The following is a 21,630-nucleotide window of genomic DNA, read 5'->3' as shown; positions in this document are numbered from 1 at the left end:
TATGCACAAAGTTAGACAATGGAAGGACTATAATCCCTCAGAGACCAAGTCACCTTATTATGAATGAATTACATCAAAGATATAATAATCTCAAGACTTAATGACTTGGGTGCCTTGTAAAATTTATTTTTTCTTTGCTCATTGCTCTGAGGAAAAAAGGTAAAAATACTTTTGGTATTTCTTATGCTTTGAGAAATATTCAGGAATTTTGAACCAATTTTAGGTAGCATCACAATAACAAAGGATTTACAAACTGAATACTGTCAACAACACACACTCCTAGAATTCCTGAGACTTAAGAAATGAATATTTTGGGAAAAAATGAATATTACAGTTCAAAAAGGTATGCATGTTCAATCCAAATACCTCATCAAGCTGAGAGCTTTGTTTAGGTGCATTTTTAGTTATTCTACTCCTTCTTGCTGCCTCTGGTTTGGTCAAAAATTCATCTTTGTTTGCATTTGCTAAAGCCAGTATAATAAACAAAGTATGATGAGGGTGATCCATTGAAATTCTAGAGATGAGCTGTCATAAAATTAAGAACTGTTAGTTTTATGGAAACAAAAAAAAAAGAAAATCCATAACCTTTTAAATTTTGCTTAACATTAAGATATGTGTTACTGTACTAGATGCTGCCGTGGGTGGACTGTGTGAGTATGGGTATGTATGAGAGGGAGAGAGACAGAAGTACATGAGGAATAAGAAAGAGAGAGAAATTGAGTAACTTATGTGGAGCATGAGAGGAGACAAAAGGAAATCTTTATTCTTGCCCTTATATAGCATAATAAATATGAGTGACTAAACTTTTTTTGTATTGCCACTTCCTGGAGTGGAACAGTAGTATATAATATAAAAGAAAAGCAACTGTGGTTTTATTTTCAGGTTTACTTACATTATTGAGGACTTCATGAAATCCTAGGCCTCCCATCATCTTGGTCCCCATTCTAGCAGCCAATTGGTACATAAGAGGCAAAAATTTATATGATGGAATCTTCATTCCATCTCTCTACCATTAAAAAGAACACAAAATTAAAAAAACAATGCATTTCAAATGGTCTCACAACTAAGCAAATAAATTATTCTAAGAAAATGCTCCTCTACTAGTGCAATCATCTAGCAGATATTAAATAAAACTTCACTAATCACATATTTTTACTTATCATTTATCTTAAAGTCTAGATTGATCACTGGTAAGTCATAATATTTGAACCTAAATCAAACTGTATTCAGAACTGGAATACTTGGCACTGCTCATATTCCAGTGAATCCAAGGAAGACAAATGTGGATCTAAGGGCTATTGTAATCTTGACTCCTCAGAAGTCAGTGTGAATAACAGGGAATAACTATTTTTCCCTACATGCTAAAAGTAACAGGATTTAATGTACACTAGTAGCAGAGGTTGGTCGTATCATTCTCTTCAGCCAGAAGAACCATTTTACTTTTAAGCTTCAAACTGATTGCCAATATATACCTTGTCAACATAACTTTAATATTAGGTGTCATCAATAAAACCTAAGATTTTTTAAATAAAAATTTACAAAATACTGCCACTTTAATGTTTTCTTAAAATCTTTTTTTCCATTTACAAAAATAATTTATCATAAAAAATCCCAGAAAAGAATAAAGCAGGGGAAAAATACCCCACCTGTGATCACATCATTTTTAATTGCTTTCCAAATCTCCCAATCTAGCATTCTGAGTACTTTCCTATGGTAATTGCAAAGATATAGGAAAAGACTGACCTAAATTCTCTCATAGCCACATAAACCAACATCATTAGAGCTAATTAAGTACCTATGTGTAGAGCCCTGAACCAAGTGCCAAGGATACAAAGTATACAAAATCCATGACATTGAGGGGCTTATGTCTAAACTTTTAAAGCACAGGCTAGAATATTGGGTTGACAAAACTTGCCTTCATCATGCCATTGACTTCAGAAACTCCAGAATTTTCAAGCCAGAGGGAACAAAGACGGAATATCCACATATCATGCCCTTCTCCACTTAATAAGCAATTGATGTAATTTTCAACTGCCTTACATAAGAAACGTTTACGATCTTCTTTCAATGCATGGAGTGCACATTCATCCAACTCCAGCTCTCGCTGGACCTTTACTGTGTATCTTACATTGGATAATTAAAGCAAAACACAAAGGCCATCAAATTTTATAGAACTATAACATTATATAAGATATACAAAGTAAATGAAAAATCTGGTGTCCACCTTAGGAGAAAAAGCAAAGTTCTAAGAATTATAAGGGGAACAAACTTAGTTTTGTCTTAAAGTAAGTTTGTGCAACTCAAAAGCTATCTTAGGCAACTAAAGACAAAGTGGACTCTATCCAAGGTATTTCGTTAACATTCTCTACTTACACTAAAATATATAGACCAAAAGCAGGTTTGAATAAAGGATTTAATTACATCAAAATAGGTAACTCCTCTCTATTTAATTTCAACATCTATGTCTTCTTCAACTATGATACCAACAAACAAATTAAAAAAGCAAAACAAGAAGCTAACATCAAGATACTTTACAATTAGCTTAGAACCAGAGCATGAATTCTTATCTGGTTCTCTATACCTGTATATATACTGTATATCTGTATATCTTGTCACTTGTAGACCCCTAGTTACCTGTTGGTCTGAATTTTATGTTCCCTAAGAAGGCCAACTTCCTCTTTAGCTCTTTTCAGGAGAGCTTGCTTGTTTTCAAATTCTGACGATTTCATGTAGTTTTCAATTCTTTGGTACTGAGTATCTGAGAACCGTGCTAATGAGAGAAATGCCTTCATTTTTCCATTTCTGAGCCCATCATTGCTTTCTCCATCATAATTTCCAGCAACTTCTACTGCCTTCAAGAAAAAACAATCCATTTATATTATATTTACAGATACTAAATACATCTAAAGAATTACTCAGATCAAAGAAATATCCACACTAAAGTTTAATTTATATATATGTATATAAGCTCAATTATATGAAGTACAGTATTTTCTTGACTTTGCAAAACAACTCTGACATGGCAGAAATAACCAAAATAGCTAATATTTGCAAAGAACAGTGCAAAACCAAAAAACTATAAAATTAAAAAAAAATCATATTATGCTTTTCATGTTCATTTATTTAAGTGAAGTAGCTATTTCTAAAATTAGCTAAACTAAATAAAAGGGAGAAACAGGAAGGTCAAAAGTGGTAGTAGCACTGGAGTCCCAGTCCTACTTGTAGCGTTGGGGTACAAATGAATAATAAAGGTTGACTTGCATATTCCTTAATCAGCTATTTTTACAAATAAGTAAATGGAGAAATTATCAGAAACTTAGCTTAGAACCAGAGTAGTTTAAAGAGTAGCTGGTGATGGGGGTAGAGAGAAGACACATTTGGGCTTACTTTCCAAACATGCTCCTTCTTTTGTAACATTGTTTCATTCTGCCCTGAGGAGTATACAGAGCTACAACAGTAATAATATTTAGAAAAGTGAAATCTGTTTCATTCTGCCCTGAAGAGTATACAGAGATACAACAGTAATGATATTTAGCAAAGTGAAATCATACTTTTATTTGCATTTGAAATACATCTGACTCCAATAAAAAGATCAAATGTGTTCATGCTAAACAACTCTCTTAAGGGCTGCTCAAAAATCTTACCTTTTCTAGGTACATCTGCATGATGACTGCAGGATTTTCTAAGCAAGTTTCTGCTAACCAGGTGCCACAAACCCTCAGACATTCTGTGTATATTAGTTTCAGGTTGGGATCATTCTGTATATGAAAGCAAAATCTTAAAATGTAATTCATTATCATGACTATATAAAAGAATCTTCCACGTAGGGGGAAAAAAGCAGGTTAAAAATGTCTTTCCTCATTTGCTTTTACCTTACAACTATTTTAGTAATTCCAAATATGTAGGTTTATAAAATAATCATTCTCTACTGTTTATTATTATTACTATTATTGGAGCAACTCACATTTATTAAGTACTTTCATATGCTAGGCATTTCTACCAGCTTTATGTATAGTAACTCATTTAATCCTCAAAAGAACCCTCTGAAATAAGTACTATTGTTATCCTTAATAAGAAAACTACAACTGAGGTCAAAGAGGGTAGGTAACTCCCTGGAGTCCACATTGTTAAGCAATATTTAAACATCATATCATACGAGTTCCCAGGGTTTTGGTATAATGATGAATTCTCTAGTGATGGAGGATGTAATATAAGTTTTCATTATCCAAAAGTACAAAAAGTTGATATTCACCAAGTAGGTTTATGTCAGAGGGACATCATTGTGTCCAAACCTTTAAAACACTTCATGATTCCTACAAATGCTGCTACTTTGCCCATCATATGCTGGAGATGGAGTTGAAGAAGCAACCAAGTTTATAATAACTAATATAGGTAATGTTAGATAAAATATTAGACATGATGTTTTCAAGGTCTTTGGATTAACAACCCAATTATTCCAACTTGCTTTTTTCTAAAAGTTTTGTTCTCTCATGCATTTCCTCTTCCATTTTTTTTGTCATTTCAAATTTATAGTATCTATTGCATCTTTGTTTCCCACATACTGTAGAAAGTTTAAAGAACTGAGGCTTATCACTGGGATAGACTAACCGACAACAAGATGGACTGATAGAAATGCTATAAATAGGAAAAATGAATACTTTCTAAACTTCTTTTACAAATATTAATTTTCAAGACTCCTTTTAACAATTTCTTGTTCATGGGTCAAAGCTTTAATAAAAGCTTTAATAAAATTGGTAATTACTTTAAATTTTATTTTAAATATTTTAATGCACAGTAATTTTTCTTATAACCGTAAAATACGAATTTGGCCAATAGAAAAAAAGTGAACCTCTGTACAACTGGCATCCAGCTTCTTGATCATTTGCTTGAGAATACTCAGGGCAAGACTCTGTTCCTTTTTTGCCCAGAATACTTGTGCTTCCTCCAGCTGCCACTCAGAGACTCCACAACTAGCTGAACTATACTGTTTAATTTGAAATATTGCCCTTTCAGGAAGCTGAAATGAAAATGACAAATAATAATAAATACTTTTACTATTACTAATACTACCACTACTACTACTAAGAAAAGCAGTTACTACCATTCACTGAGGACTTGACTATTTGTCAGGACTGTCTTAAGTGCATCTCTGATTGCCTTCCCCAGGCCCAATGTCGGCCTGTTTTTCTCTTTATATAAAGACATATATATAACTATGTGTGTTTATACACAGTATATAAAATTGCTGACTTGTTATAAATACAATGAGTAAGTTAGGTAACTTCTCATTTTTTTAACCAGGCAATTGAGGTTTAGAGAAGGTGAGTACCTTGTTCAAGGCTCAAACTCAGGTCTTATTCCAAAATGGGAAATCTTAAACAATTATGCTATACAATGTTTTAATAGCAATCTCTGTCTCTCAATGACATTTCTTTTTTACTTATGCTTTCTATTTTCTGGGTAATAAAAGGCAAGGTCAAGAGGTGAGATGACATAGTTTTAAATCTGATTACCTGAGTGTTCTTGAAAGTTCGGGCTAATACAGAGAGTTCTACAAGATGCTTGGTGAGAATGTCCTTAAGACACTCTCTTTGCGAGTTTTCCATTTCCTTTTCCATCAAGATCTCCAAAATGACTGTGCGTAGAGCCATTATAGGCTCCTGAAAACTAAAATCACTGTCTTTGAGAAGCTGGGAATGTTTCCACCACTTAATGTATACTTCAGAGGGCTGCCTATCTGTTATTGATCTGAAAGCCAAATCACAGAATTCACGTAAGAGAAATGAAAAAAAAAAAAAAAACCCTGCTAATACGCAGGTTCTGAAACTTAAGGTTTAATAAACACAAAGGAATTTTTTTTTTTTAATTGACAAATACAGGCAGTGGGCCGGATTTGGCCTGAGGGCTATAGTTTACCTACCCTTGACCTGGTCCAACATTTTCTCTCTTTTTTTTTTTTTTAACATCTTTATTGGAGTATAATTGCTTTACAATGTTGTGTTAGTTTCTGCTTTATAACAAAGTGAATCAGCTACACATATACTTATATCCCCATACCTCCTCCCTCTTACATCTCCCTCCCATCCTCCCTATCCCACCCCTCTAGGTGGTCACAAAGCACCCCTGGGGGGCAGGACACAAAGGAATTTTTGTAGTAACATGACTGGAACTTCTAAAATAATCCAAAATAAGGACCATAGTTTAGAAACCTACAATATGGTCAGACCTCTGAGGGTCAGTCAGCAGAGAACCCAACAGATGATGAACATCTAAAGATTTTTTCTTTCTTTGTTTAAATTGAAGTTATTGTTGATTTACAATATTATGCTAGTTTCAGGTATACAGCGTAGTGATTTAATATTTTTATACATGATACTTTCAAGATTTTCTTAAAAATACTCTTCAACCTCACAAAAAACAGCACTTCTAAACTAACATTCTTCTGAAATGAGAACACATTCATCAGGCCTGTCATTCAGAACATCTATACCTCTAGTCCAGCTTCAACAAAGGACAGTTAGCAAGGAAATGTAATAAACTCATTATCTACTGTGCTTGCCAGGCACAGGGCATGACTCTATGCAAAATGGCAGCTGTTAAAGAAAGAACAATCCAATGAAGGAAATGCTGGCATCTGGTAAAGGTTTCATATACCAATACTATTTATTAAAGGAAGAGAAAATGCATATCATACAATTAGTTTATATAAACAGAGTGCTTCCCAGATGTTCAAACTAAGCAATACTGTCCAATCCTTTAGGCCTACTATATGAAGAGAAATTAAGATGAAGCAAGGAGACTAAGAAGATGATAAGGTGATGACTAGGAAATGAAAGCTCTTTTAGTTGCTTGATAAAGAAGGAAACAGTAACACAAATTCACAGGAACCAAAACTTTAATTCCTCCCAAAATGATCCTAGAGCAGCAGGTCTCAAATTTTCTAATCTCAGGAACGCTTTACACTCTTACAAATTATTGAAGACCCCCAAAGAGCTTTTGTTTATTGGATTATACTATTAATATTTACCTTATTAGAAACTAAAACTGAGAAAAATCTAACATGTATTAATTTATTTTAAAATAACAATAGTAAATTGACTATATATCATATTTCATAAATAACATTTTTTTAAAAAAAATAACTATTCTTCCCAAAACAAAACAAATTTAGTGAGAAGAGCACTGTTTCACATTTACGCAAACCTCTTTGATGTCTGGCTTAATGGAGACAGTTGAATTCTCATCTTTGCTTCTGCATTTGGTTTGCTGTGCTATGATGTTTGGCTGAAGTATATGAAGAAAATCTAGCCTCATACAGATACATAGTTGGAAAAGGGAGGAGTATTTTAATAGTCTTTTCAGATAATTGTGGCTATTCTCTGATACCTCACCAAAACTTCACTATACCTCATGAGAGAATGAGAGCAAAAACACCAGATAACATTTTGCTGTAATTGTAAGAACAGTTTTGATTTCATGAACTCCTGAATGGATCTTGGGAAAACCAGGATCTCTACACCACACTTTGCGAACTGTTATCCTAGAGCATAGGTATTTGGTACCAGCTCATCAAACTTTCCCTTTCTTCCTTATAACTCCCTAGAAGAGAAGGATCCAGACACACTGGAAAGTGAGATCACTTCCTTTTCACCATTGTAAGAGGCAATCTCCCCTAAACACTTACTCCATATTCATTACCATTGACTGTTTACTAAGAATTGGTCACCAGGAAAAAGCACTAGGGATACAAAGGATTCAAGAATAAATAAGCCCTATTTTTAGGGAGCTTCTAGTACAGCATGGCAGAGTATACATAAAATGACACTAATGCAATGTGATACTAAAACAGAATGGAGTACAATGTGCTATGGTAAAAAACACGAGGAAACAATTTCATCTAGGGTTGAACAGGGAAAAAGTTGTAAAGAGAAAAACACAGTAAGTTAAATTTTAAAAGCCTGAATTTTTACAATGAATATTTTTGAAAATGTTTATTTTAATAAGATCACAGTCCATTAGGTTAATTACTTATATCTTGATAAAAGGAAATAAACCTATGGCTGGTCTCTATATAGCTTTTATTTTTTAAAGTCCCTATTGGTAACAGAAAGGTTATACTTTGGAATACACAGTCATTTGAATCACATACCTTGAGAAAAGCTCCCCAATGTTTTCGAGCTCTCCGATGGCCTGCAATCTGCTAAGTGTAGGGTAGAGGGAATACACAGACTCAAGACTGCCCTTACACAACTCTTCCACTTCTTTAACTCTAGTGGCAGAAAAGACAAGACACTTAGAAACTAAGAAGAGGTTTGCAGGAAGATAAAAGTTGACTTCCCATTATAGGCCTTGGTGTGGATCTAATAATACTAACACTCACAAGCACAAGCATAAGGTAGTGGAAACAAAGTAAGCCTTGGAATCGTACAGACCTAGATCTAAATCCCAGTTTTGCCAGTAATAGCTGAATAGCTTTGGGCACATTACTGGATTCCTCTGAACCCAAGTTTTTTCACTTCCAGTTGAAAATTAAAGAATACCTACAGAAAAAGCCTAACAAAGTGGCCACCACATGATAAGCACTTCAATGGTAGCAAGTATTACTTCTGTAATAAAGTACAGGATTTATTAGATCACAAATACTGTTAAACAAAAAATGTGTTACATTTGTTTAGCCTGTTATAGTTAAGTTTTTTGTTGTGCATTAACTCATTTGTACCTCATAACAAGCCTTTAAGTATTGTCCATTAGTCACCATTTTATAAAAAGGACACTAAACGTTAAGAGAGGTAAATGCCACATAACTACTAGAGGAGAAAAGATTAAAATTCTCAGTACACTGGTCCAGGAAGAAAACGAAGGAATGGGAAATAAGAAGACCTTCTTCAGGGTTCTGTGTAAATAATTGTTCAGGGCTCCCAAAGGGAATTTTATTTTTAAAAGTAGAATATATTTGAACCACATAAGCAAAGAAAAAGTTATTACATAAGAAAAAAATAACTTAACACTTTATGTAAGTACCTAACATGAGCATGCTCTTACATCTAAAACAAAAAATTAAAACATAACATTGGTTATATATATATAAACATTTGTATGTATATATATGGGTACATATACATATCAAGTGTGTATTAAAGAATTCTTTCATACAAAAAATTTAAAATATGAAGTATAGAAACAATTATTAAGATAGGAATACTCATAATTCTTATGAAAACATGCTTGCAAAAGATAAAATTCATCTGAGCACTCATTTCTCAGGTATGTGAAAGCTATGAAATTCTTAATTGTTGAATATTTCCTCCCACTTTTGCACTACTTTGAGTTTCAACACTGACTAGTATAAATTATTAATTACACAGGGAATTTTTTTAAAGGGGGGAAAGGGAATGACAAAGAAACAACCTGACCACAGCCACCAGGTCTTACTCCTTCACCAGTGCAAATCCTTGTGTTGAAATTATTCTTCAAGTTTTCAGAAAAGAAGCCATGACATTAAATATTAAAATACAGTAACTTTTTTTTTTTTATAATACCTGGCATATTTGAGACTTTCATAAAAAGTGGAGAATTCCCCATCTCTTAGAGACTGCAGAGCATTATACAATGATTCATGGTAACTGGTTCCTTCTATTCCTTTGCTGTGAAATAATTTTAAAAATAAAAGAAAAAGACGTTTAAAAATAGAGACTCCTAAGATATGTGTGCATAAACAGCTTCACCAAAAGGCAAAATTTTAAACTAAAATTAAGATATCTCCATTTAAAAAAATGCATTTCTAGAAAAATTGGTAAGAATTACAAAGAATTTTGTGGATCATTTAAATTCTTCAAGCAGAAAAAAGTGAATTTCTCAGCTATTTTTCCTGGTTCTAAACATGTTATATTCTCATTTATTTATTTGATGAACACCTACTACATGCCAGGCACTAGTTACCAGGTTCCAGATGCAGGGGATCCATTAGTGGACAAGTCAGATCAGGTCCCCATTCTCATGGAGTTTATGTTCTGGTTTGCAGATGGACAATAAATAAGAAAAATAGCAGACAGTGACAAAGGACATGTAGGAAAGTAAAACAGGGTAACAAAACAGAATGACTGGGTGGCTATTTTAGAATGGACAGTCAGAAAAGATGTATCTAAATATGTCTGAACAACAAGTAGCCACCTTCATGGTAACAGAGGAAAAAGAAGATATAAAAACAGCCTGGCTTGATGGAAAAAAACATGGAGAAGCGCTATATGGCTGAAATATAGTATGCAAGGGGAAAAACAGAATATGGAGATTCACAGAGACAAGTAGGAATCAGCTCACAGAGTAAAATGTTTTTAAAATACAAGTGCGTATCTCTAATTTTACAGCAATCTAACAGTTTGAAATCTGAAAGACATTCAAATTAATGAAATTTTTTTCTGTGAAAGTGATTAAACATACAATTAATATGATTTAATTTTTTGGTTTATATCATCAGACGACTTTTTACATAAATACACAATCTTTTATTAGATTAGGTGTTTGGCTTTTCATTCAGAACACATGGTGATGGTACATGTAGGTTATAAATGTTTTCTTCCCATGCTAGTGATTTAGCAGTGTTTTTTTTAATAAAAGAAAATATTTCACAAACAAAGATAAACAGTCTTTTGTGTACCATCCAGCCAATAAAAGTGCCATCTAACTAAATAAAATGTTTGCAGCAGGGAGTGGGAAGGGAAATGCCTATAGTTCTCTTTGGATTTATAAACAATAAGTGAATAAGATTCTCATGAGAAAATAATTTTTATATTTCTATTTTCAAAAATATCTTGAGGGTGGAGGGGAAGGTGCCCTAATATAAGAAGAGAGTGAAATTCAGCCCTATGTATATTTACTGCATACTGCTGTATTATTTAAGCATTTAGCTTACAGCATCCACAAAACAGGAAAACACAACACCTGCTACATTCATAGAGCAAGATAAAAACAGTTCATTATTCATAACTAGAGAAATGGCAATTAAAAATGTCTGAATTCTTCTTACTTGACAGAAATGCAGTGGTCCCACTGCATATTCCTCCATGCTACTTGGTAATGAAGTTCCTGTAGTTCAGCACACCACTCTTTATTTTCATGATCTAATCCCCTTAAATAGACGGAAAGGATATGGCAGAGTCCCAAATTCTGCAAGGCCTATGCAGGAGTTAAAAAAAAAAAAAAGGAATCAAAAATAACAGAATACTAGAGATACAAAAAACAGCAAACATAAAAAGTAACTTTTGGGCTTCCCTGGTGGTGCAGTGGTTGAGAGTCTGCCTGCTAGTGCAGGGGACACGGGATCGAGCCCTGGTCTGGGAGGATCCCACATGCCGCAGAGCAACTGGGCCCGTGAGCCACAACTACTGAGCCTGCGCGTCTGGAACCTGTGCTCTGCAACAAGAGAGGCCGCGATAGTGAGAGGCCCACGCACCACGATGAAGAGTGGCCCCCGCTTGCCACAACTGGAGAAAGCCCTCGCAGAGAAAAGAAGACCCAACACAGCAAAAAAAAAAAAAAAAAAAAGAAAAAATTAATAAACTCCTACCCCCAACATCTTCTTTAAAAAAAAAAAGGTAACTTTCACAATTTTAGTAGTTCACAACATCACTTAAAATGCTAAAATATTGTTTGTGTGTTCCCCCTAAAACACAAAGATAGAGCTCAAAGGGCTCTGATATTTGATAAAAGAATGGCTAAGGAATATTAGCCAGTAACAGAAATGACAACTCCTGGGACAAACTCTAGTGCAAACTATGAGAAGTAGTTTACATGAGATTTTCCATACAAAGGACTTAATTCACTACTGGGCACATTGTATACAGTCAAGAAATGTCTTCTACTGTTAGCTAAGAAGATTATGACCAACAAATCTACACTATCTTTCAGGTTAGTGACTTATCCAATTTACCTGTGTATCCCTCTGAGTTTTAATCCCAGTGCCTGAAGAAGAACCTTCAGTCTTACCTCTACAGTTTATCTGGTTGTGTAAATATTCCACTGACATACTGAAATAATCTGAGTACTACACTAGTAGTGCTTTACCAAAGCAGAAAAAAAAGTACCTGGATTATTCCTGCCTGGCGAGTTGAGGAGGAGATTGCTGTCTCAAGGTCATATGTTACTAGGGCTTTCCCCCACATTGCTTCATGTTCATATGTTCGTAGTCTATAAGAAAAGAGTTTTTAAATGCTTTTGAGTTTTACAAACATGTAACTTCTTTCATAACAGAATTACTATAGCATTATCTATAAAAAAGCAATTTACCTAGTAAGGGGTTGTAATATTTTTCCTCCACCACAACCATAAAGACTATCTGGCTCTCCTATACTTCTGTAGATTTCTAAGAGCAGATCCTAAAAACATGGAAACAACAAAAATTGGAGGGGAAAACTATCAGTTTATGAATTCAGCAAATTTGAAATTATATCATTACCATCATGTAACTCCCAACTCTACATGTTATAAAAGTAAAATATAATGATATTTAAATATATACTAAAGATACTGATCAGCAACACAAGAAACTGATCCCAGACAACAGAATGACTGCAGACTACCTGAGAAGAATTGCTCACGATTTAGTGAATTAGATAAGAAATAAATCCCAACCTAACAGGCTTCTAACACATGCAAAAATAATCATAAAAACAAAAGCAAACAATCCTGTCAACAGCTAAAACTGTACATGGGAAAATGAAGTCCTGCAAAGTCTGACTCTTGAAAACTGAATTTGGTAAAAATACAAGCTGTAAAGGTTTTCTTTGAGAGAAAATTTAAAGTTGTACTATGTTATAATTGGTAAAATGTGATATGGATAAAGAATTGGTTTGATGACTCAAAATTTTGTTATAAAATTTACTCAGGAAAGAATTGATTCTGCTTAAAATAATCTCAGTAAAATAAAAATGAAAATAGCAAACAAAACAGAAAGAAAAAAAGGAAAAAGAAAACAAAAATCAAAAAAAGAAAACAGAAAATTAGAAACTGCATTGCAGAGAAAATTGATCAAGCAATTTAATTCTCTTAATGGTACTTGCTCCAGGAAATACTTTCTAAACACAAATTGATATTGGCATAATTCTATTAATCCTAATCAAACTGTTTCTATTCATAAACATGAAATCAAGCCCTCAGTATTGGAACATTCAGTTCAGAAGCCTAGCACAGTGCCTGAAGCACAGGAGATACTCCAAAAACTCAGAGAAGAGGCTAAGACTATAAAGAAGCAAAAAAAGGAAAGAGAAAAATCAGGAGAATGGTATTAAAAAGGTAGATAGAACATACTTCAAGTAAGGCATGGTTGATGGCGTTAAGTGTTGATGAAACATTAAGGAAGAAGTTGAATGAAAGGTGACTGCTAGACTTAGTAACATGAAGTTTATGAGTGACATTAGCAAGTGCTATTCAGTGGAGAGAGTAAAAGGAAGGAAATGAAGACAGGAAATACAGACAACTTTTTCACAAGGTTTGGCTGTGATGGAAAGGGAGAAAAAAAAGATGTCACCTTTAAGAGAACATAGGGAAAAGGGAAATGATTTTGTGTCTGTTTGAAGGAGAATGTTTTTAATAGAGTTTGAAAATTTGAATATGTTGAGAAGGAGCATGACACAATAAAAAAAAATGTTCCTGAGAAAGGGTTGATGAAAAACAAAGCACAGAAAGAAGGACAGAAGAAGGAACTTTCTCTGCTTTAACAAGAGGAAAGATTACAATGGTAGCAGATGCAGGGATATTTCTATGTTTGACAGTGGGATGTGGTGGGACTTCCTATAATGTCCCCTATCTTGTCCAAGAAGTAGGAGGAGAGACAAACAAAAGACAGAGAAGAGAACATCAGAGGTTTAAGCAAACTGAAGAAGATGAAACTCATTTTAGAGGAATTAGGTGACCAAAGAAATTCAGTAAGAATGGGTCAATTTAAGAGTAAACATTAAAAAATTTACAGAAGAAGCAATGTGCCCTGAGATGTGACATACAATAAACAAGTAAACAAATAAAAATATAATTATAAATGTTACATGCTACAAAGAAAAATGAACAGAGTACTGTAGCAGAAAATACATGGTATAAATTCACCCTATGAGATAGGTGGTTTTACTTCCATCTTTCAGATAAAGGAACTCAAGGTTGGAAAAGTTAACTAATTGGTGCAAGATTACACAACTAAGTGGTTGAGTCAGGGTTATAACTCAAGTTTGTCTACTCCAAGGCCTAAGCCTCAAACCATGAATTTACGTATATGACAGTCCAAAAAGGTAACTTCAGTTTGAAAATCAAATGACAAATCAAATCTATATAGTCTTTATAACAAAATAATAGTCCAAAGTATGAAACAAATATTATCATTTATAATAAGGTCAATAATATTTACCTGTAAACTTATTCCAGTTTCTTCCTTACTTTTTTCACTCAAACTGGAAATAGTTGTACTCTGGCTTCCTTCTTCAAACGTAAGACTTCTGTTTGTCACAAGAGCACCTCTTTTAATGGGAATATACTATTTTGAAGCTTGCTAATACATATACCATACACTTTGACAGAAAAAACTAACAGAGATTACAAATAAAATATAATGACCATTTATATTTAAAAACAATACCAGTTAGGCCTAGAATAGAAAAGGAATTTGTTAGTATTAATTCTTTGAATGAGAATTACATTTTAATGACAGTCTCATTTATGGGAAAGCTATATGACAAAATATGCTTATTTACAGAGCTTAAAAATAGAGCAGAAGCCCCTGAGTTCAATTCCTAAATGTTCTGTCAGTGGTTTTACCTGAAGTTTAACCTCATTAATAAACACAGGCACACAAATTAAGACCTCACTTGAGACACCACTTAACACTTGATAATTTGGCAAAAATTAAGAAGTCTGATAATATTAAGTGTTAAAAAGGAAGTGGGGGCCTCCCTGGTGGCGCAGTGGTTGAGAGTCCGCCTGCCGATGCAGGGGACACGGGTTCGTGCCCCGGTCCCGGAGGATCCCACATGCCGCGGAGCGGCTGGGCCCGCGAGCCATGGCCGCGGGGCCTGTGTGTCCGGAGCCTGTGCTCCGCAACGGGAGAGGCCACAGCAGTGAGAGGCCCGCGTACAGCAAAAAAAAAAAAAAAAAAAAAAAAAAAAAAAGGAAGTGGATCAGTAACACCCAAGGTAATAAAACTAATAAGTGATAGTCAGAATTAGAATTCAGATTTCTCTACTCAAAGGCTTCAGCTTTACGTATGCATATGATACTCAGTCCTATAACTAATTTCAATTCTAAAACCACGCCAGCTATAGTGTTTATGACAATAATAATCCAATGTATAAAATAAATACTATCATAAATGATGTTATCTCTATTATTTACCTATAGTTATTTCAGTTTCTTCTTTACTTTTTTTTTACTCAAACTAGAAATAGTGGTAGTTTGTATCCCTTCTTCAAATGTAAAGCTTCCTACTGAGCCACTTCTTCATGAACTACATTTCTGAGTTGGTAAAACCACTTTAAAAACCAATTTGGCACTATCTTATAAGACTGAAAATTTGTATACCCTGCAACCCAATAATTCTACACCTATCATTAACAGGGGAATGGTTAAATGAATTGTGGCATATTCTCCCACTGGTATACTATGTGGCAGTGACAAACTAATGAACCACAGCAACACACAACATAGACAAATCTTACCAAAAAACTGAGGGAAAAAAACAAGTTGTAGGAAAGCACACATATAACTTCTTAGGAAGCTTAAAAATAAGGAAACTAAACTATATTTATGGGTTTCTACTCACATGAAAACAGTATCATCCAAACAAATGAGCAACACAAAACACGAGATAACATTTACTTCTTGGAGGAGCACAGAGGGATGGGATAGAGGAGACCCATTGACAAAATGGCACTGACAACATTCTATTTTGCTTTATAACCTTTATATGTAAATATTACATACATTTTCCTTATTGGTAAGTTATGCAGAAAAAAGTTTTGAGAGGAGAAACTTGGAAAGTACGAACAACAGTATTAGAGTCTATGATTCTGAGTCTAGAGCTATAATTCATCTAGGCAAAAAGCAGAGTTGCCAGGACTTCTGTCAGGCATTGCCTTAGGTATTAGGAATATTAAAATGACTGAGGTGTGAACTACGACTGGTTGTCTAAATCCTGTTTGAAGGAGTTTTGACTTCTTTCTAAAAAAAATTATGGATACTAACTTTGAAGGCTCATACTTTCTCAGGAGCAAGTTAACAAATAAAACTCTGTATGTATTCCTGAATACCTAGTATAAGGCATTTTGCTATTAACTAACCCGAATAGAAAACCTAAGAGAGCAATTCATTTTTTTGACCTGACAGTGTTTGTAAACTGTTGATCTGTATTTTGCTTTTATACTTTTCCTGATCACTTTAGATTTATAAAAGTCTCAGTTCACCTGAGCCACTGAAGAAAATTAGCATTCCCTACCCTCTCTATACACTTTATGTCTGTTTGCCCTCCCCTTCCCATCAGGCATCTGAAAAAAAAAAATCAAAATCAGACTGTCAAAGCAAACAGCAAGCCCCATTTGTCAAGCACTTTTCCCCTAAAGTTAACCAAAATAAAATCCAGGCACTCCTGCTTGTTAAACAAGCAATTTTGCAAAAATGTGCCACATTCTATATGATCACCTATCCTCAAATTAAAAGAGCTTTTATTTATACTCAAATAAGAACTCAGTTATTCACTCCTGATTAGTAAAAAATGTTATTCTATGGAGCCAAGATACCGAGGCACATTCAGATTAAAACTACTACTCCTAAGTATGCAGGACTTTTGCCAAATTTTTAAGATCAAGAGAAGGCAAAAATCAATTTCTTACTCATTTCATACTTAAAGGACAACATATCAATACTTGTCTTTGTACAAAGTCTAAGTGATCACAAACATATCACTTATACATTATAAAAATGATCTACATATTGTAGATTATTAATTGTTTTCAATTGAAAAGTAGAAATTAAAACAAACCAGAGAGTTAAGAAATCAGTCCAAGTCTACTAAGTTAATTATATTTGAATTAGGCTCTGAATTCCAGTTCCCGGTTTTCCACAGTCCAAAAACCATACTGCTTCTAGCTTAATAACAATCCAAAGTAGAAATTATAAGTAGCAAGCATAAGAAATGCATCAATATAACATCTCGTTGCTAATTTTGTAATATGAGTGATTTTGTGGTGGAAAAGTGAGGATAACTATAAAAATAAACACTAAGCTATTTGAAATAAAGATTTGAGGAGGGCAGTTGGGACAATAAACTGTATATTTTTTACTCTTTGACTTTCCTGGCTCTTTTTTGCTTTTCCCTATTATCTAGGATACTTGTTGGACTTTTATGAAAGTTCTAACTCAGAGGAAAAGCAAATTAAAGTAGTAGAAATACAGGTAGATAAAATAATAAAGTAATTTAGTCACAGAAAGCAATCAGTTACATTACTTCTAGTCAATAAGTAAAATGTATCTTCAATAAACTGAAGGAATAGTGGTAAACAATTTAATTGAAGTTAGGGAATCACTCAACCATTTGAAAAATAAATATTGATCACTTATATTAAGTTCCTAATGCTAGTTACTATGGGGAATACAGAGGAAAATAAGGATGACCTCTGTCCCCCAGGAGTTTGCTATGTGTATAATTTTTATAATTCTTAAGTAATAAACATCTCTATTTCAGAGGAGAATTGCTTATTTCTTAAAAAAATTTTTATTATCATTTCTCTTTAAAAGATAGACAACGTCTATCTAAAATATCTTTTAAATGGGAGTGGCAGTAAAACAAATGTTTAATATATACCTTTAATGAAACAGTGTCAACACCAATTTTACAAACAAAAACTTCCAAATTCCATTACCTTTTCTCTTGATCGTCCATGTTCTTCTTATCTGCATAGATTTCTGCATAGAGCAATGCTGTAAAATGAGCAGCACAAGACTGAGCTACCTTGGCAACCTCTAGATAATTCAATTCCAGCCAGAAAGCATCATCAAAAACGGTTCCTGAAGAAGGTCTAAAGAAAAAAATTTAAATATCTAGTCATGTCCATTTCTTTAACTTAAATGCCAAAAGAAAAGTATGTTGATATAGAATACAATGGTAGCAAGTGCTAGTTAAAAAGAAAATTACATTTAAATAACCAAAAACAACATACCCCCAATATATAACTATGAACATCTAAGATAACATAGCTGAAGAGCTCCGTCACTCTTTTTGGATCACACACCTTTTAGAAAGTCTGATGAAAGCTATGAACCATCATCCCATACAAATTTGGGGTTCATACATGCCCTCCACTGAGGGATCCATCGACCATGGGCTAAGCATAGTCTATACAGAATAACTAATAACACATACACGAGTGTTTTTAAATGGCCAATTCAATGAAAATATTGTTTCTTCTAAGACACATTTACATGACTTTCCTATTGCAGTTAATTTTCTTCTTAGTTGCCTAGGTTGAGGTTATTTTAAAAAAATCTTCCACTGTGATAACAGTAGGCCATAAATGGAAGGGACCATGATATTATCTTTCTCAAAACAAACATTACAGAGATTTGACATGGAGTGGTTAAGAGCACTGGTATTAGCGTAGGATACTCTAGCTAGGTTCAAATCCAGCTGGTTCACCTACTACAAACTGTATGAATTTTGGCAACTTATCTTCTTAAGGCTCAATTTCTTCATCTGTAAAACGCAGAAACAATATATACCTCAGAGAATACTTGTAATGAGTAAATAATGCTTACAAAGCTGGTGAATAAAGTGCCTATCACATAGCCAAGACTTAATTGTAGCTGTTCTGAGAAACGTGAACCTGAACTCAGGTCCTTACCCTTTATTCTATGTCCCAGTCATATTCTCTCAAGCAATCTTCTTCAAGGTTGTATTTGGAATAAAAACTTAATGTTGAGAAACGATATCTTCTCCAAGGCCAACTAATGTCAATACCATTCTAACTCAATGATAAATAAAAAATGAATGATTCAGAGGTGAAACTGCCTCCCAACACTGAGAAAAGACATGTTTCCAGCTATAGTTAAAGCTTCTTATGGGCTTTCTCACAAGAGGATTCAATATAAAACAATATGGTGAAGCAGTAACTTTCTAACCAGAAACACAAACCCTGAAAGGCCTAACACTTCTTTTTCTAAGAGTGGGATGGAAAGGAATGAGGGGGATATAGAGGAGTTAATTTTTAAGATGTAAATGCATTTACGTTAAACAATGTTTCAGTTTTCCCCTACCATTCCCTCCCATTTTTATCAACCACTGTCACTACCACCAAACAAACTAATGAGACATCAGTGACTACCTATTACATTATTTAGACCTACTACATTATTTCTTCAAAGTTCTGGTCAACTCTGGAGCAGTACAGATCAGTCAGACCATCCTCTCTAGAAATTCCTGCACTCACTGTTAAAAATCTCAAGAGAAATAATAGGAACAAAAATACTATATTATAAAGCGATCGAGAAAATGAACACTGCTATAGCACACCATCACTATATAGAACCACAGATTTTGAAGACCATGGTACACAGTAAAGAAACTTATGTTTCATAATAAATATACATGCAGGAGCTTTTTACATAACTCTAGCTACTTCTGAGACAAAATGTAAAGAGAAACGTTAAAAGAGGAGTAATGCAACTAAAAGTAACCTGGAAAATCACTTACTCCTTTCCTTCACTGTAAATGAAATAAACTAAAGCCCCCAAAGACGGAATGATTTAGCAAAGATAACACTGTTACTATTACAGTTGGGGGTCAGAGTTCCTACAGTATTCAATATCTTGTAATTTATTTTGTAATAACCCATAATGGAAAATAATCTGAAAAAAAACATATATATAACTGAATCACTTTGCTGAACACCTGAAACTAACACAATATTGTAAATCAACTATACTTCCATAAAAAAGAAAAAGAATTCAGAGTTCCTGACACTGATTTCACCAAAGTGCCACCCTAAATATGGATCATTACAAGGATATAAGCATCACACATATTAAATACAGCAACTTGCAGTAGCATTACCTCAAAGAATCATGTTAAAATTCAGCCAGCAATAACAAGTTACACTTCTAAATCCCCAACTCAAGAACCAATAGTTACATTACCTCTTTTGTCTCCTCATGTAGTCCACAACAGCAAGCATTGTTCTTTGTGATTTCTTATCCAAATGGCATCGGAAAAAGTGCTCTGACTCTGACAAACAAAGATATGTCCTCTCAGTCCCAGGCAGACTTGCTTAAGCACTTTCTCCCTTTTGTTTGTGTATCTGTCTTCCTCTACACTATAAGGTTCTGGCACAAAATTGGTTTTCAATAAACGGAATTTAATGGCATCTCTTTTTCTTTTACAAGAAACTACTGAGCTTAAAAAAACTGAGAATTTAATAGTAATTTATATTTTATTTCTGAAGAAGACTAATCCATTGATTCAAAAACTATTTACCTAGGATTTTTCAATGTACTAGGAGCTCAATATACAACCATATAACAAAGACTATTTGTGACCACACAGAACTCACCAACTAGCCTAAGAAACTTTTTTTTTTTTTTTTTTTTTTGCGGTACGCGGGTCCCTCACATTGCGGAACACAGGTTCCGGACGCGCAGGCCCAGAAGCCATGGCTCATGGCCCCAGTTGCTCCGTGGCATGTGTGATCCTCCCGGACCAGGGCACGAACCCATGTCCCCTGCATTGGCAGGTGGACTCTCAACCACCGTGCCACCAGGGAAGCCCAGAAACTTTTTTTTTTTTTATTGGAGTATAACTGCTTTGCAATGTTGCGTTAGTTTCTGCTGTACAACAAAGGGAATCAGCTATATGTATACATATATCCCCTCCCTCTTGGACCTCCTGCAGAAGCCCCCCCCAACCCACCCGTCTAGGTCATCACAGAGTACCGAGCTGAGCTCCCTGTGCTACACAGTAGGTTCCCACTAGCTATCTATTTTACACATGGTGGTGTATATATGTCAATCCTAATCTCCCAATTCATCCCACCCTCCACTTCCCCATCTGTGTCCATGTGTCCATTCTCGACATCTGCGTCTCTATTCCTGCCCTACAAATAGGTCCATTTGTACCATTTTGCTAGATTCCACATATATGCATTAATACACAGTATCTGTTTTTCTCTTTCTGACTTATTTCACTCTCTATGACAGACTCTAGGTCCATCCACATATCTACAAATGACCCAATTTGGTTCCTTTTTATGGCTGAATAATATTCCATTGTATATATGTACCACATCTTTATCCACTCATCTGTCGATAGACATTCATGCTGCTTCCATGTCCTGGCTACTATAAATAGTGTTGCAATGAACATTGGGGTACATGTGTCTTTTTGAATTATAGTTTTCTCAAGGTATATGCCCAGTAGTGGGATTGCTGGGTCATATGGTAGTTCTATTTTTAGTTTTTTAAGGAACCTCCATACTGTTCTCCACAGTGGCTGTATCAATTTACATTCCCACCAACGAGGCAAGAGGGTTCCCTTTTCTCCACACCCTCTTCAAGATTTATTGTTTGTAGATTTTGTGATGATGGCCATTCTGACCAGTGTGAGGTGATATA

The 21,630-nt window shown here is 34.3% G+C and overlaps 1 protein-coding gene across 2 annotated transcripts in view; it reads right to left on the bottom strand.

Moving 5' to 3' along the window:
- ATM (ATM serine/threonine kinase) overlaps nucleotides 1-21,630 on the bottom strand; it is a 143,200-nt gene that overhangs the window by 28,136 nt on the left and 93,434 nt on the right. Inside the window, exons 39-53 of one of the 2 annotated variants that reach the window (XM_060105402.1) lie at nucleotides 20,161-20,248; nucleotides 17,892-18,047; nucleotides 14,390-14,477; nucleotides 12,283-12,371; nucleotides 12,081-12,183; nucleotides 11,024-11,172; nucleotides 9,540-9,644; nucleotides 8,150-8,269; nucleotides 5,514-5,748; nucleotides 4,850-5,017; nucleotides 3,645-3,758; nucleotides 2,635-2,852; nucleotides 1,916-2,123; nucleotides 893-1,006; nucleotides 367-525 (exon numbers count right to left, since the gene is read on the bottom strand). In XM_060105402.1, coding sequence (XP_059961385.1) covers nucleotides 367-525; nucleotides 893-1,006; nucleotides 1,916-2,123; nucleotides 2,635-2,852; nucleotides 3,645-3,758; nucleotides 4,850-5,017; nucleotides 5,514-5,748; nucleotides 8,150-8,269; nucleotides 9,540-9,644; nucleotides 11,024-11,172; nucleotides 12,081-12,183; nucleotides 12,283-12,371; nucleotides 14,390-14,477; nucleotides 17,892-18,047; nucleotides 20,161-20,248 — 2,114 coding nt within the window. Of the gene's footprint in view, nucleotides 1-366; nucleotides 526-892; nucleotides 1,007-1,617; nucleotides 2,124-2,634; nucleotides 2,853-3,644; nucleotides 3,759-4,849; nucleotides 5,018-5,513; nucleotides 5,749-8,149; nucleotides 8,270-9,539; nucleotides 9,645-11,023; nucleotides 11,173-12,080; nucleotides 12,184-12,282; nucleotides 12,372-14,389; nucleotides 14,478-17,891; nucleotides 18,048-20,160; nucleotides 20,249-21,630 lie in introns of those variants that run through there. The other variant, XM_060105401.1, reaches the window with a different exon arrangement.

Source organism: Mesoplodon densirostris, chromosome 7, assembly GCF_025265405.1.
Source record: "Mesoplodon densirostris isolate mMesDen1 chromosome 7, mMesDen1 primary haplotype, whole genome shotgun sequence".
NCBI lineage: Eukaryota > Metazoa > Chordata > Mammalia > Artiodactyla > Ziphiidae > Mesoplodon > Mesoplodon densirostris.
Note: the sequence above shows the minus strand (reverse complement) of the source record. Positions and strands in the feature narration are given on the sequence as shown.